Below are 17,115 nucleotides of genomic sequence, written 5' to 3' on the forward strand. Positions count from 1 at the left end.
AAACTCTGTTTTGCCTTTTACTATCTGTGGTGTTTGTAGGAATAGCCATCTTTCATTTCTGAGTATGGTAATTAGTGTTTTTGTCTTCCTCTCTTTCCTAGCAAATCTTTCTAGAGGTTGATTCAATTTATTGAATTTTCCAAAGAACCTATTTTTGACCACATTGAAATTTGGTTTTCCTTTTTTTTTTTTTAAATTTCATTGATTTCTTCTCTTTATTATGTTTTCTCTTTCTGCGTCTTTTGGGTTTAATTTGGATTCCTAAGATAGAAGTTACAAGTAGGAGTCAGTAACTGCAATGCAGGGGCTAAGTCCAGTTCTTGAATGACCCATGAATTAGGAATTATTTTCACATTAAGAGTTGAAAAAATCAAAAGCATATTTCGTGGCATGTGGAAATTAAAGGAAATTCAGATTTCAGTACTATAAATAAAGTTTTATTGGAATGCAGCCACACTTAGTTCTTAAGATGTTGTCTGTGGCTGCTGCTGTGCTGAAATGGCAGAGTTGAGTAGTTGTGTCAGAGACCACATGGCATTCTCCTTGCTTTGTACTGCTGCCTGGTCCACTGTAAGCAGTGGTGTAGGTGCTATACTTTACACTGTGTATTTTGTTTTTTTGTCAGTGCATACCCATTATGTCAAAACAAGAAAAGACAAAAAATGCACATGTGGAATATCATACTTTTACAGTGCAGTGGAGTGTGGGTTATTGAATTAGATGACAAAGCATTGTGTTTATTATGCAGTGACACTATAGCTGTGCTAAAGAAATAAGTCAGTATACACTGACATTACCAGACCAAGCACTCATCACAATATTCCTAGCTTGCAAGAAAAAAGTAATGGTTAGAAAATTTAGAAAACTTAAAAAGGAATGTCTTATTCCAGTGACATTTCTTCACAAAATTAAAAAATGAAAATGAAATCATACCCAGAGTAAACTTCCAAGTGACTTGTTTGTGAGCCAAGCAAGGAAGTCATTTACCTATGGTGAGTTAACTGAATCATGTGGGGTTGCAGCAGGCACAGAACTGTGTCTGGAGAAAATAAACTTGTTTAAAACCATTAGCCTTTTGGCAGGAACAGTTGCTGGAAGGGTTGAGGACATCATTAATCAATTAAGAAACAAAGTAAATGATTTTGAATGGTTTTCCTTGGCTCATGATGAGTTGGCAGATGTTAGCAATCCTGCTTGTTGTTTATTTAAGAAATCAATGCTGAGTTTGAAGTTATTGAAGAATTAGTCTTAATGAATGTGGAACAACTACAGACAAGAATGTTTTCAAGAAGAAGACACTAATTCCACATAACCTGAAGTAGAATCTGCTAAAAGATGTTGCAAAATTTGTGCAGAACAGAAATAAGCTCAGGTGGACACATTTATAAAGCTGTGAAAATTTAAGGTATTTAAAGCCTATGATTATTCATTGTGTTATTTCTGAGGTGTTTCGCAGGGAATATTTGAATCTACCTTCATGGGATTAGCCATTGCCAATTCCTTGAATTTTTATCAGAAATTAGAAAACAAATATCCTCATCTGCCTTAACCACACAGTAGTTTAGTTAGTGGTGGCAAGGTTTTCTTTCAAAGTTATAGCTAAGATTAAAATTTTTCTGAATGAGAGGAACTGCCTGTAGTCCCCATGATTGAACTCAGAATGATTTTAGAAATCAGTTTTTGCCACAGACTTGATAATGTTTCTTAATGAATTCAACCTAAAATTACAAGATCAAAAGTGCTTATATTGAAACTTACATTGTGATGAAATTCTTTCAATGCTAACTAATGTTTTGCATTTAATATCAAGCTGTTTTATGCAGCTTTCTGTGCTGTAAAAGTTAAAATAAGTTGAGATCTCCATTCCCACCCAAAGTTACTGTCTTTATATTTTCTGAGTGTAAATTAGTTTCAGCAACATTTTTCAAACTTTGATGCAAATGAAAAGGAAATTTCCATATTACAGAATCCATTTAGCTATGCACTTGAAGTATTTCCACATAACCTTTAATTGGACATGATTAATCTGTAATGTAATAACCTGCTAAAAGGCAAAAACTCAGAGAAGAATGAATTCTTTAAATACCTTCCAGACAATGAATATGCTGAATGGAAATTACATGCTTGTGATTCGATACATTTGTGATTGCAGCAGTACCTAACTGGTACTTTTTGAAAAAAAAAAGACATTTTTCGCAGATGAAATATATAAAATGTATTAGCAATCAGCACTATGTGAACATTTGTGATTGGTTTTGATGGTAGGGATTCCTAATCCTAACTGAGTCCTAATTGAAATATCCTCGATAAGAGTTTTATTCTTCTCTTTAGAAAGTGTGTCTTACAGAATGTTATTACTACTACAATGTTTTGAATTTCATCAGTAAAAATTATGGAAATTTTGTCTCATTATATAAGCACTTACATAATATCCTCCATTTTGCTTGTTAGTTCTCATACTTGAAGGTCCTTTATAGAAAAGGTGTGCTGACCGTTTGGTTATATCAAAATATTTTTATATTGCATAATTGTATACTTGCAGTTACTAGAATTAACACTAATTTTGCCTCACAATGACTTTAGGAGAAAATACTTTGTGGAGCAGCTTTGTTTATGCTGGATTTATTATTGTAGCTTTGTCAATGTAATAAAACCTTATGTGTTAGCAGACTTTTCATCTTGGTGACAGATACCTGAGGAAAGCAACTTAAAGGAAATGAATTTATTTTGGCTCCCAATTTCAGAGGTTTCAATCTGTGGTAGGCTGGTTCTGTGTTTTAGGGACTGTGGTGAGGCAGTACATTATGGGGGAAGGGTGTGGTACTGCAGAACTGTTCAACTCTTGGTAGCCAGGAAGCAAAAGGCGAGAATGCCTACTCTAGTGGGCTTTCTCCTTTTTCCCCTTTTATTCTATTCAGGCCCAGCCTATGGGATGCTGCTGCCAACATTCAGGAAGAGTGTTTCCCCTTTAGTTAATCCTCTCTCAGGTGTGCTCTACTAAGTACTTCTCAATCTACTCAAATTGACAATCAAATTGACCATCACACCTTATTATTTTGTGTTAATGTTCTTAATCTGAAGAAGCAGCTTTCCATGGTTGTTTTGTATTCTGTGGATACATGTACTAGAACATTGACATTTTTCATTGTGTAGAAATCATGTACTGTTTGTTGTAAGAGTCTATCTTAAAGATAACCAAAGCAAAGAAAGGACTGAGGTATGGTAAAGTGACAGAACACCTGCCTAGCAAGTGGGAGATCCTGAGTTCAAGCCCCAGTAATGACAAAAAATGGTCCTTAAATACGATTTTTCACTCTTGAGTCTGAAAATCTCTGTAGTTTTAACTTACATCAGTGGAAAACATAACATTCATATATTTGTTTGTATGGTGTTCATATTCTTATTTCTGTGTTGTCAAGAAATGAATATATTCTGCAGTGAAACAAAGTAAAGTCTTCAGAATGTATGCTACTATTATTGCAGCTTGTGGTAATTGTAAAGGAGTAAGGAACACTGGTGTCCATCCCATGTACCTATAAATAATAAGACTAGGTCTATGTAACTTCTCTCCCTGTTGTCTCCTTGGGTGTTCTTGTGATCTCCTTTACTTTCAGGATTGAAAATTTTGTTCAGTATTATGATTTCAGATAATCTTGAAGAATGACAGATAACTTTTGACTTTTAAAATGGTTTGAGTAGATTATTTTATAAAAATGGTTTAAAAACAGGTGGAAAGATTATGTAAATGGAAGAATGAGACCTGTTGAAATATTCCAGGGGAAGGGGAGATTAAGGCAGATGATGGAGGGGGTGAATTTAACTATGATGTATTGTGATAACTTTTGCAAATGTCACATTGTACCCCAGTACAACAATAATAAAAAATTATATAAAGATGACAAAAAATGTTTTAAAGTTAATGCTAAAAACTTTTAAAAAGCCATGATATTTTATTGTTTAGGTCTCTGAAAGAAGATGAATTTGGCAGAGATTTGTGACAATGCAAAGAAAGGAAGAGAGTATGCACTTCTTGGAAATTATGACTCGTCCATGGTGTATTACCAGGGAGTGATCCAGCAGATTCAGAGACATTGCCAGTCAATCAGAGACCCAGCTATCAAAGGCAAATGGCACCAGGTGAGGCGCAGTGGAGCACTCCATGTGCCAGGATGGCAGTAAATAGCCTGTCACACTTGAGAGGTTAGAGTTGGAACACCAGTTTAAGATTTTTGAGAATAGGTCTTACTTGTCTGAATACTGAAATATACTTCAAATGTAACTCAGTAATATTCCAATGTTAATATTCCTAGTTAATATTTTATATATTTTTGATCATGTATTTCATGAGATATATTTTGAAGATACTTAATTCTGATTGAATCTGTTTTTAATTAAAACATTTTAATTTTAATTTTAATTGTGTCTGACAAATTTTTGAAATAGTTCTACTTGTTCTCTTTTTACTTTTAAATGTAGTTTTGACTCATTTCATAGAACTTTTCCTTGAAAATCTCCTTCCAAATACAAACAGGTCAGTAATCTAATAAAAAAACTAATATATTTTCTAACTTTTGACTATACAACTTGATTATATAATAGTACAGTTAATAAAAACTTGAATTATAATTTTCCCAATTATTGTTAAAACTTAAAATCCTTTTAAAATTAAAAGAACAAAGTCAAACATTTCTTTGGAGTTTCCATGTTATGTGCTAATGCCTTTCAAGTGTTTCTCCTAATTTTTCCACTTGTTAGAAATCAAGTGTTTTACTGACTTTTGAGGGCAAATTTGGTTTATTTTTCCACTTTAAGTATTACCAAATTATGTTGACTGAATGAGAATATCATACTCTAACTCAGGCTGAGATTTTTAGTTCTATTCTTTGTACTACTCACAGGCAGGGTAGCTTACATCTGTTAAATAGTGAACATTTATATATAGGTATTTCTGTTGTGTTTCTATTGGGTTCTGAAATTTCATTTCTCTGTTATAGCATACTATATAATGGCATATATTAGCAGTTGAATTTTACCTAGATTTTTCTTTGGTTCTGTAACGTCTTCATTTGTTCTTTTCGCTATTTTGTTCAAAGTAAAGATGGAGGAACATTTCTTCTGTTCTGCTTAAGAGCAAAATGTGCTTTCTGGTTAAAAAAATTACTCAAACTGAATTTATGAACATAATTTTAATGTTTATCTGTTTGCTTTTGAAAATTAGTGTGGGCTTAGAGTTTGGAAACAGCATTTTCCAAATAGTACATGCTTAGTTAAGTTTTTTTTAAATACAGGGAAATCTTTTTTTTTTTTTTGTGGTAGCAGGGTTTGAACTCAGGACTTTACACTTCCTAGGCAGGTGCTTTACCATTTGAGCCACTTTTCCAGCCCTAAATATAAGAAAAATCTTGACTTAAACTTAAAATAAACTTTACCCAGGACTTGAAAGAATTTAAGACCAAAATATTAGATTTCAGGTGAAGGAGAATTTAAATAAAAATTGAAAATATGTAGTTCACAGTATTATATAGTGCCTTAGGCTTTCAGATACTCATGACAGGCATATTTAGTGATATTGTAGATACGAGTTGCTGGTGAAAATTTTTACATTTTTTGTAATCTATGAGTATTTTAAAAGGATTTAGCAGGCACAATAGAGATTTCTGGGAGTAGTTACCTTGTTACTGACTTAGTTACTTGTTTTAAATTATGTTAATGATTTTCACTTTTTTTTGGTAGAGCTAGAGTTCTATTATGAAAGACATAACTATTTCCTTTATGAAAGTTGCATAATTATGTCTTTTGTCAAATTACTCTGCTGTTGTCTGTATATATATTTTTAAAAATTTTTTATTCATTTATTCACATGTGCATACATTGTTTGGGTATTCTCTGTATATTACTCTGAATAGTTTTTTCAGTATTTTTGAGTATGTTTTAATGATTCATTCTGTGTGCTTTGAATGACGTTAAGAAAACTTACATCCTGTAGCAATGTTTTATTTACATTTTGTATAAACTTTATTTACAAAACTTTAAATGCTTTCCAGCATAAAGGCTATTTTTTTTCAGGTCCGGCAGGAATTACTGGAAGAATATGAACAAGTAAAAAGTATTGTCAGCACTTTAGAAAGTTTTAAAGTCGACAAGCCCCCAGATTTCCCAGTGTCCTGTCAAGACGAACCATTTAGAGATCCTGCAGTTTGGCCACCTCCTGTCCCTGCAGAACACAAGTAAATAAGACTTTATATTCTCTAAAGGTGCTTCTAGATAATTGATATTCAGAGTGAGACTTTATTTGAACTAAGTATGAAAAAGCATTTTGGAGGGCTTATACATTTAATATATGTTTATAATTTTCACAAGTTATAGGATTACAGAGTTTGTGTTTGATAAAAAGCAGAAGTAAATCACTTATCATATATCTTGCTTTTAGAATGCTTTATCATTGCAGTAATAATAGATGTACTAAAATTTATCAATTAAGAGAAGTCTTAAGTTTCCTAATATCAGCATCAATACTTGGATGTTGTTTTGCTTGAAAAGTCTAACAACTTCAAATGAAACAGGAGAAATTGGATTTATCTGTTTGAACCTTCATCCAGTTTCTAGTCTCAGTGTAAAAGGAGCTTTACCAATAATGCTTAGGTGGCTTATTATTGCTAAAAGTTTAGATTTCTTAGTGCGCTATGTAATGTTCCTACCTCCCATCACTTTTCTCTGACATCCAATATATGCTCATTCACATTAAACCTCTCTCTTCTTCCTTGTTTTCTTGTCTGCACAGTGTGTTCTTTTTTCAAAAATACCCATAATTTACATCTATAAACAAGTCTGCTCTGCTGTCTCCTCTGCAGCGTTTTCAGTTTGCTTAGGCATAGAAATTTGTTCAGAGCAGTTATCCTGTTGATTTATTTGTCTCTTCATAAGACTAGAAGCTTTGCAAGGGCAAGGGTCATGGTTTAATTTATTGAAAACACAACTGAGTTCCTTTGCTAACATAGGGTTTGGCACATAGTATGGAATTCAACATTGAATGAGCAACTCTACTAATTTTACAACTGAGGAAACTGAGGCCTGAGGGACCCTGACTTGTAAATTGGGCTAGCTTAGGATCGGAGATTAGGTCTTTCTTGCTTTCTGTCTGCTTTATTGTGGAGTGGTATTATGGCTAGAGTATTGCACCATAGAAAATAAGTTTTCCTTTGGTCAGTAGCTGTGATCATTTGTTTAACTCATCTCCTGTTGAAGTTTTCTAAAAACATTTAAAGGATAGTGAAAAGTGGTTAATTTATTCTTTCATGATTTTTTCCAATAAGTTATAGATAATTTTGCAATTCCCATGGTAAAAACACTGAACAAAGATTCTTTTTAAAGGACAATGTAGTTTTTCCATCTGATGTAACTTCCTTCAGGTGTTTTGGATTAAGTAACCCTAATCTCTCAAATGGCACTGTCTTCAGAGGTCATAGGTATTACCATGGACGGTCCAAGTAAGTACTGCAAAAAAAAAGGAACAGAAACAATGGCCATAATTGTCGTCTATTGGAACTTGAATTTTTCTGCATGTGTCTGTAATGGAATACCTTATTTTTTTCTGTGAGTCATTAATTTTGAAATATACTTCTAGTTTAAAGCTAAAAGCAGCAGTGTCCACAGGTAATAACTAATGTTCATGGCTCAAACTGAGTAAAGAACTGTGGATGACCTTTTCTCATTGATGAATAACAACCTGGCAACCTCTCCTCATTAGAGAAACACTAGCCAGTTAACTTCCTTTGCTTTGTGCTTCCTTACCTCCCCACAACATAGATCTCATTTATTTTTGAACTTGTTTGTTTTAATTCTTTTTTTGTAATAAAAGTGAAGCCAAATGCACCAGAATGTATTTCTCCAAATCTTCCTTCTCCATACTAAATAGGCCCTTATATGTAGCTATTTCGTATGTGTGTGTTTCCCTCTATGCATCAGAAAATTTTAATAAAAGTAAATTTAAAACTGCAAATGTTACCTGGAAAAAAGAATCTCATTTCTACATTGTGTTGGTTACTTTTGCATCACAGTGATAAAACACTGGGAAAAACAACTAAAAGGAGGAAAGGTTTATTTTGATTAATGGTTTCAGACTATTCAGTCCATGGTTGCATGGCCCTTTGCGTTTGGGAAAAACCTATGACAGCAGGAGTGTGGCAAAAGAGAGCTGTTCACCTCATGGCAGACAAGAAGTAGAGAGGGAGGGAGACAAGAAGTAGAGAAGATACAGTCCTCCAGTGACCCACTTCCTCCAGCTTAGGCTGCACCTCCTAGAGGTTCCACAACCTCCCAAAATAGTGCTACCATCTATACAATGACACGTATACAGCATATGAGCCTGTGGGGGGATATTTCATATTTTGACTATAACGTATATATATCAATGACCCCTAAATTTTTAAAATTTAGTGCTTTACTTTATTTTGAGTTAGATATGATCTAAGAAATGATTTTTAAAATTATATCATTTAGGGCGCGTTAATACATTAATTATACCAGGGGTTTTCATGTGAACATGCTATAGATATGTAGAATGTATTTTGAGCAAGTTCATCCCTCTGTTATATTCCTTAGCCCTCCTTCCTTTTCCATTCTCCCTCCCCCTTTTTTTGGCTGTACTAGGGCTTGAACTCAGGGCCTCACACTTGCTAAGCAGACACTTACTTTTTGAGCCACTCTGCCAGCCCTTTTTTGTGTCGGGTATTTTTGAGATAGATTTCACAAACTGTTTGGGCTGGCCTCGAACTGCCATCTTCCTGATCTCTGCCTCCTGAGTAGCTAGGATTACAGGCATGAGTGACTATAGCCTCTCCTCTCTTTTTAAAACAATATTTGGTGAGTTTCATTATGCTGTCTCCATGCATATATATATATATATATATATATATATATATATATACACATGTATATGTAATATACTTTGATTTTCTTCACCCTTCAGTACCCTACAGTATTCTTTCAAATAAATAACAAGAGATTAACAGATTTGAAAAATGATTGGGGTCTTGGGGATACAGCTTATTGATAGAGTGCTTGCTTAGCATGCAAAAGGGTTTGCCAAAAAACCCAAAAAAGATTGCCTTATCCATAAAATTTCTCAAGTAATTTTTTCTTCCTATAAATTCTATATAAACCTTTAGTTTTCTGAAATATTTTTCTGGCAAAGAGGTTATGGCATTTTAGATGCCTAAAGTCTCAGGAAGTTGGTGATCATTTTCAAGGAAAGGATGATAGCTAACAATTATTGGTCACATCTTTTAAGGTTTACAGGCATTATTAATCCTCTAGTGGTCCCATGAAGTAGATAAAGTTATTGTGTACCCTTATTATCATTGCTAGTTTGTTAGTAAGAAGGTAATTTTCAAATGAGAAAATTGAGGCTTACCAAGTTTGTTTTATTTTTTTAGTCATCTGAACAAGAAAGTGTCAGAGTCAGTATTTGAACTCAGATCTTCTCAACTTCAGTAGTTTTAATTGTATCCACCCTGCTCTGTTATTTTAATAACACACTCTGTGGTATCTGTGGCTATATTTTGATATACATTATATATCCTGATATTATCTACTTGATAAATCCTTACTCTAGTGGTGGTGAGAGAGTAAAGAAACTGAAAATGCTTAATGAAATAATTGTCAATATTTTAAGCATAATTAAAAATTTTCCCTATCTGGTGTTATGACCTAAGTCACTAGGAAAATACAGTTTACCTTTTCTTGTGCAAAGCATTTCAGGGATGCAGTTGAGATATTTGGCATTAACCACTACTTTGGCAGCCCTTTTTGCAGTTTTGTTGTTATCCCTTTGTGGACTGCTAACCCAGAATTTCCCCCCTCCCCCTACTGCTGCATGCCAAGGTAATGTGTATACTGTGGTTTCCACCAGTGCTTTTGCTACACTGTTTGAAGTTATACTTTCTGTGTCATGGATCTGTTGAGTTTTATCATAATCAGGTTTTAAATCAGCAGCTGCTTGAATAAGTCAAAAAATCTTTTAAAATAAATTAGATTCATTACCTTAAATGTGAGGAAATTGAGCTGTAAAAGTCAGGCATGATGAGAGGTGATATCAATAATAAAATTAAATTCCAAGGAGATGAAGCCTTCAGATCATTCACAGAGTCCTAAGCCAATAGGTTTCTTTTATTAATGAAGTGATGTTTATAATATACTACATGTAGGTTTCATAAGTATATTGTCTTTAATGAGATGATCTCTCCTAGTGAGACTTGAGCTATGAAACTAAGACTTTCTATATTGGAACATATTTGACATAGCTCATATTCAATAAATTATTATTTATTCAGAAAATGAATGTGGTAAATCTTTTTTCCAGCTTTATTGAAGTATAGTTGACAAGAAAAATTGTATATATTTAAAGTGATTTGATACATGTATGCATTGTGAAATATTTGCTACAATCAAGCCAGTTAACTCAACTGTCATCTCACATAGTTTACCATCTTTTTCTTTTTGTGATATGAGCACTTACGATCTATCTTCTTAGCATATTTCCAGTATAAAATACAATATTGTTAACTATAGAAACCTTGTTGTATGTTAGACCTCCAGAAGTGTCTCTTCTTGCACAACTGAAACTTTGTATGTATTCCTTGACCATCATGAACCCCTGCTTTCCTTTGAATGTCCCCCAAGTCATGTGTTGGAAACTTAATTCCCAGTGCAACAGTTTTAAGAGAGGTAGAAGTAGAAGTTTTAAGATGTAATTAGGTTATGAGGGCTGGATTAGTATTGTTATCATGGGAGTAGTTTGTTATAAAAGCCAGGTGGTCCCCTCTTGGCTCTTGTGCTCTTTTGGCCCTGCCTTCTGTCCTTGTCAGATGTGGTCCCCTTAGTCTTAGACTTTCCTGCCACTAGAAATGTAAGAAATAAATTTCTGTCCATTATAAATTACCCAGCCTCAGGCATTCTGTTATAACAGCACAAAATGGGCTAAGAAAATGCATGTCCCTTTCACTTCAGCCCCTATTCTCTGTTTCTATGAGTTTGCCTATTTTAGATCCCACATATAAGTAAGATCATGCAATATTTGCCTTTCTGCAATTTGTTTATTTCACTTAATATTATGTCCTCTAGGTTCATCCATGTTATTGTAAATGGCAGGATTTCCTTCTTTTTTAAGGCTGAGTAATGTTCCACTGTGAATATTCACACCACATTTTCTTTACCCATTCATCTGTTGGTAGATGTTTAAGTTGTTTCTATGTCTTGTCTGCTGTGAATGTTGCTGAAATAAACATGGGAGTGCAGTTGTCTCTCCAACACACTGACTTCATTTTCTGTGGATATACTCAGAAGTAGGATTGCTGGATCATATGATTTTTAATTTTTTGAATATCTTCCATTGTGTTCTCCATCATGGCTATTTAATCCTCATATGGTGGATTTAAAAAAATTACACCTTTTGGGACAGGAGTGATGAGAAATCTGTGATCTTGAAGTTATCATTTGGCTTATTCTGTATAGGTAGACTAAAACTTGAATAGACCTTCTCATATTATTTCATGAAGACCTATGGGAGATGGTGCAGTGTGTTTCTTTGTGCATATAAATGGGAAGGTTGGCTTTCATCAAATTAGTGTTATTCTACAAAATTTCAGCAGTGGATGCCTTTGTTGACTTGGTACTAAAGTTGTTGTCTTATGTTTCTTTGGGTTCTCAAATAATTTAAGTAACCAGTAGCATTTTAAAACACAGTTTATAATGAGAAAGATCAGAGAGTAAACTATCATAGGTATTTTACCAGCTGTGATTCAGTTGTTTTCCTGATATTAGAAGGTTGGGACAGCAAGCTTTTGTATGATTTCCACTACTGAATGAGTCATCTTCCAAGTTTACTTCTCTGTGAACAGATTCTCTCCCCTATAAAGTGCATACCATAATAAGATTGCACTGTAAAAGTGCTTTGAAGTCTTAGGAAGAAAAGTACTATATCATTGATCTACCCAACATAGATTTTATAAATATTCAACATATGTTAGACATCATCTGTTTGTGGCCGTCTGGCAGTATAGTGATAATAAAGAAAAGCCCTGGCCTCAAAACCAGTAAAACACCAGGCATGGTAGTACACCTGTAATCCCAGTACTCAGGAGGCTGAGGCAGGAGGATGGAGAGTTCCAGCAAGCCTGGGCTATATAGCAAGACCCTGTCTCAAAACAAACAAACAAACAAAATGAAAAGAAACCAACAAGAGAAATAATCTAAGCATCCTAGAAACCTTGAGCTCGGGTGCTGGGATTTGTTATATATACCAAGTATTATGCCAGGTCCACCCACATATGGGAGGATGCAGAAATAGATGTGGTCCCCGCTCTTTCAACCATTTGGGCTTGAAGATGGGTGTGAGAACCATTACTGAAGTGGAATAGACTGCATTGGCGATTAGTGAGCTACAGAGAATGAGAAAAAATGGAGCACAGAATTAAATACATCATAGGAATTGGAAATCAGAACCAGAGTTTGAGAGATTGGGCTTAGTGGTATTTAGGAATCAGCACCCGAGGCTGAGGTGGAAATTTCATGGTCAGTCTTTATACAGTGGAGTAAGTTATTTGCTAATATTGTCAGCATGTTGAGATTATACCCACTTTCTCAACAATTTGGGGTCATGCTGTCTTCCCAAAGACTGATTCTGGAGTAGGAGATGGACTCTGTTTCTAGATTGTGAGAGACTGTAGGTGGCAGGGATGACGAAACACAATAACTAACTTTTATTGAATTCTTGTCTGTGAACCAGATACTGTGCTCATAAACTCTTTATTTAATCTTCAAAACCTCCCTCTAAAATAGGTACTATTATTATCCCTGGGTTTTAGAAGAAGAAACGGACCCTAAGTTACTTACTTTATCAAATACAGTGTGTGTGTGTGTGTGTGTGTGTGTGTGTGTGTGTGTGTCACACATAGCATAGAACATGGACTGACAATCAAATGGAATTTAGCAGCATAAGTTTACTGGTGCCTTCAGTGCACAGATCTTTTTTTTGGGGGGCGGGGAACTGGGATTTGAATTTAGGGCTTTGTGCTTGTAAGGCAGGTGCTCTACTGCTTGAGCCATGCCTCTAATCCTTTTCCCTCTGGTTATTTTTGATATAGAGTCTTGCTTTTTGCCCAGGCCCACCTGGACCATGATGCTGGGATGACAGGTGCATATCACTGCGCTCAGCTATTTGTTGAGATAGGGTCTCATAAACTTTTTTTTGTCCAGGCTGGCCTTGAACTGTGATCCTTCCAATCTCAGCCTTCCAAATAACTAGGATTATAGGTATGAGTCACCAGTGCCTGGCTTGTTTGTTTGTTTTGAGACAGTGTCTCTCTGAGAGGGTCTCATTATGAATCCCAATCTGACATCAAACTCACAACCCTCCTGCTCTGAGTGAGTGTGCACAGTTTTGGTGGGATGGTAGAGAGTGACGGAATGAATTCAGAGTGGGAAGAGAGAAACTGAAGACAGTGAGCATGTACAGTTTTTTCAGTGAGTCTTGCTGAGGAGGGGAGCAGAGAAGTCAAGTGGGATACTCAGGGAAGACTGAGAGAACAACTTTGTTATTGTAGGAGAGGAATGGTGTGCTGCTGGGAGCGTTGTGTGGAAGATGTGGTTGAGAGATACTGCATGGGTGTGGGTGAGAGGCAGAGCTGCAGGAGCAGTGTCCTTGAGTAGACAAGAGGGTGGATCAAATGCACCTGCAGGGGAGCGGCTGGCTCAGTCACAGGAGGTGGGGGCGCAGAGAGGTGGGCAGCTTCTGGAGGTGACAGCTCATGCAGGTTCTTTTGTGGTCATTTCACTGAGTGAAGAAAAAGCAAACGAGCATTTGAGAGTAAAGGCAGAGGCACCAGATATTTTTCAGTCTGATGTCCCATAGGCGGGAGGACATTCTCTCTGGTCTTCTTATTTTATTGTTAAAACATTGTTTTATGTAAGTTTGTCTTATTTTATAGATCTCAGTAGTCACTCATCTGAAATTTCTGTTTGGAGTTCTAGGTATCTATTAAGCCAGGCGCTGGTGGCTCACACCTGTAATCCTAGTTACTCAGGAGACAGAGATCGGGAGGATCACAGTTCAAAGCCAGCCTGGGCAAATAATTTGCAAGACCCTGTCTCGAAAATACCCATTACAAAAAAGGGCTGGTGGAGTGGCTCAAGGTTTAGGCTCTGCTACTTAGTGTCAGTAGAATGAGCTAATCAGTTTCTCTTTAATTTTCCTCCTCTGTAAATTGGGATCAGTATAAAAATTACCTTCTAGGGTTATTGTGAGAATTAAGTGATGTAATGCAGGTATAGTGTAAAGAACAGCCTTCCACGGTGGAAGTGCTCGAGAAAGGTTTGTACTTTCATTACTCACTTCCACCCCTCGTGATACTCAGATGGTTGATTCCCTCACTTCGTTCAGGTCTTTGCTCAGCTGTCCTCCAGAGTCTTATCTTGACCACCCTGTTTAAAGTACTTATCCTTTCACCTGTCATCACTCTATCCTGTACCCTGCTTTATTTTTCTTCATGGCAGTATTGCTGCCTGGTGTGTGTTTGTCATCCCCTACCTAGATTGTAAGATCTATAAGGTCAGGGCCTTTGATTTTCTGCTGTACCCCTAGCACCAAGAACACTGTCTGGCACAGTGTAGGCGTTCAGTAAGTATATGTTGAGAAAATGAGTAAATAAATGCTTATTTACACTTATCCACATATTTTCCAGTTGTCTTGCTTTCCATTCCTTGTACCTCACTCTTCATGGATTTAGATTCAGCTTTGTTGAAGTATATTTAGTAGTTCTTACAGCAAAATTCTCTATTAATGGTAAACTACCAGTTTTTGTATCAAAGTAACTTTTTTTCCTGTTATTCTTAAATGATAGGTTAATATAGAATACTAGGTTGGTAGTTATTCTCTATGCTTTGAAGAGGACAATAATATCATTTTGTCTGTTGGCTTACATTATCAGCCTAATTACTTTTAGTTTGTAGGTAATTTTACTTTCTCATTGTTTTTAAAGATTTTAGTTTTGGTCTTAGGCATTAAACAGTTTCACTATGAATTATCTAAGCATGAGTTTATTTTTATACTACTGACGATTGGGCTTCTTTTGTTTAAAATTCACTTTTAATGCTTTTAATAACTTTAAACATTTATTTTCTGGTGTATAACTGTTCTGTTGTCAAGGTGCTGGGAGCTTTATCTTTTTGATGTTTCTGATAGCTGTGGTAAAGTTGAGAATGTCTCTTCAGCAAGGTTTTATTCAGTCATTCTAATTTAGACAATGTGCCAATCCTAAGAGGATCTGAATTTGTCTTAGCCAGGTGCCTTAAGGATGTCACCTACTCCAAGATCACTTTTAGGTACATTTTTTCTTTTTTTGTGTTGCTGGGATTTGAACTATGGGCTTCATGCTTACTACTTAGGTAGGTGCTGTACCACTTGAGCCACTCTACCATCCCTTTTTTGCATTGGGTATGTTTGAGATAAGTCTCATGAATCATTTGCCCCAGCTGACTTCAAACCTTAATCCTCTTAATCTCTGCTTCCCAGGTAGCTAGGATTACAGGCATGTGCCAGCAGTGCCTGGCTAAATTTCTGAGGAAGTATAAAGTTGAGACCCAAATCACATGAGGACAAACCCTTGGCTACTATTGTAGGGGGAGACTTTTGCCTCACTCCACAAATAGACACACAGGCCCAGGTAGACAAATGTATTTATTTCTTCTGTAGGTTTTTAATTCTACCCCTTCACTAAGGTTCTTGCTGTTTGACAATCCTGGCTTTATGTTGCTGGCTCAGTTCAACCTGTGTGACTTCTGTAGGCCTAAGGCCCAATTTTAGGTCTCACTATGTGGTCATTAAATCGTAAACCCTCAGGTGACTGAGGCCCCAAACCCTTGAAGGATTGCTGTGCAGTTGGCTCAGGTGCTCTCAGTTCTCAGTCCTTTTTTTTTTTTGTCCATTAGATATTTCTCTTACCTTCTGGTATGAAGCTGTTTGTTCCATTTTATCTAAGATTCTTGTATGTTTTCTTATGAAAGGCTTTTGGCTCATTTTTATTGTCACTATATATTATTTATGTCATAAGTTCTTCAGAGTCTCATCCTACAGTTGTAGGATTTATGTGTGAACAGAAAGGGATGTCCACTGTAGTTATATATATATATATATTTTTTTTTTCCAGCTAAATTGTAGGCTTCTCAAATGCTGGGAATACGTTATATATTTGTTTTACAAATCAGTAGGATAATCTCAGAAGTTGGCTATAAACACTGAGCAAAGACCTGTGAGATATGGAAAGTTCAGTTGATATTATTATTTGGAAAGGTTTCTAGTTCTGATAATCTGAATAATCTCATAATCTAAGGTCTTTTGACTTAGATATGAATAAATTAAAATATCTCAGGTTTTAAAATTTAGAGTTCTTTTTTAAGAAATAACGAAACAGTTTTTTGAGCTGAAGAAAAATGTGATATAGTCAAGTAATTAACCTAACTGGAAATGGTGGAATTCCATCATGAGACTAAAGAATTAGTAATGTTACTAACCCTCTCCCCCTTGACATGCTTGAACAAGTGCCATAGCAACTTTAAGATTTAGTATGGCCTGTCAGAATCACTGACAAGAGTCTATTCAGTGTCTCAGCTGAATCTACTCAGTGTCTCACTGGTAGTGTGGGTAACACTAGAATGCTAAGAGGGCAGTCCCCACCATTTTCAATGAGTTTTTTTAATATTTGGTATGAAAAGTATGCCTGCAGCCCCAAGTCTCATACCAGCTGCAATTTCTGGTTAACTTGGATAGCTCTTTCCTGAAATGAAGCATCTCCAGGTTAAAAAAATTTTTTTAGCTTATTTTAAAATTTTACTTGTTTTTTTCCCCCTCAGTGTATGATTTTATTTATTTATTTAAGATCAAACTAAGAGAATAAAAATTAGTAAGTATGACTGTAGTAATAATTTTCTGTAAGAAATGTGTACTTTTGCATATTTATTATTTTATATACTTAGGATATTTAATAAAATATGGCTGATGAGAATGCTGTGCATACAATTCTACTTTTAAGTGTACTATGGAATAATGTACATTTGTGTTTT

The 17,115-nt window shown here is 35.3% G+C and overlaps 1 protein-coding gene across 8 annotated transcripts in view; it reads left to right on the plus strand.

Annotated features, from left to right (window-relative positions):
• Katnal1 (katanin catalytic subunit A1 like 1) overlaps positions 1 to 17,115 on the plus strand; it is an 81,273-nt gene that overhangs the window by 14,302 nt on the left and 49,856 nt on the right. For all 8 annotated transcript variants that reach the window (XR_012436272.1, XM_074043614.1, XM_074043613.1 and 5 more), the window contains exons 2-3: positions 3,962 to 4,137; positions 6,067 to 6,227. Coding sequence is in view for 7 of the 8 variants with exons in the window: in XM_074043614.1 (XP_073899715.1) it covers positions 3,976 to 4,137; positions 6,067 to 6,227 (323 nt within the window). In the remaining variant the exon portion in view is untranslated. The remainder of the gene's footprint in view (positions 1 to 3,961; positions 4,138 to 6,066; positions 6,228 to 17,115) is intronic.

This window comes from Castor canadensis, chromosome 10 (genome assembly GCF_047511655.1).
Source record: "Castor canadensis chromosome 10, mCasCan1.hap1v2, whole genome shotgun sequence".
Taxonomy (NCBI): Eukaryota; Metazoa; Chordata; class Mammalia; order Rodentia; family Castoridae; genus Castor; species Castor canadensis.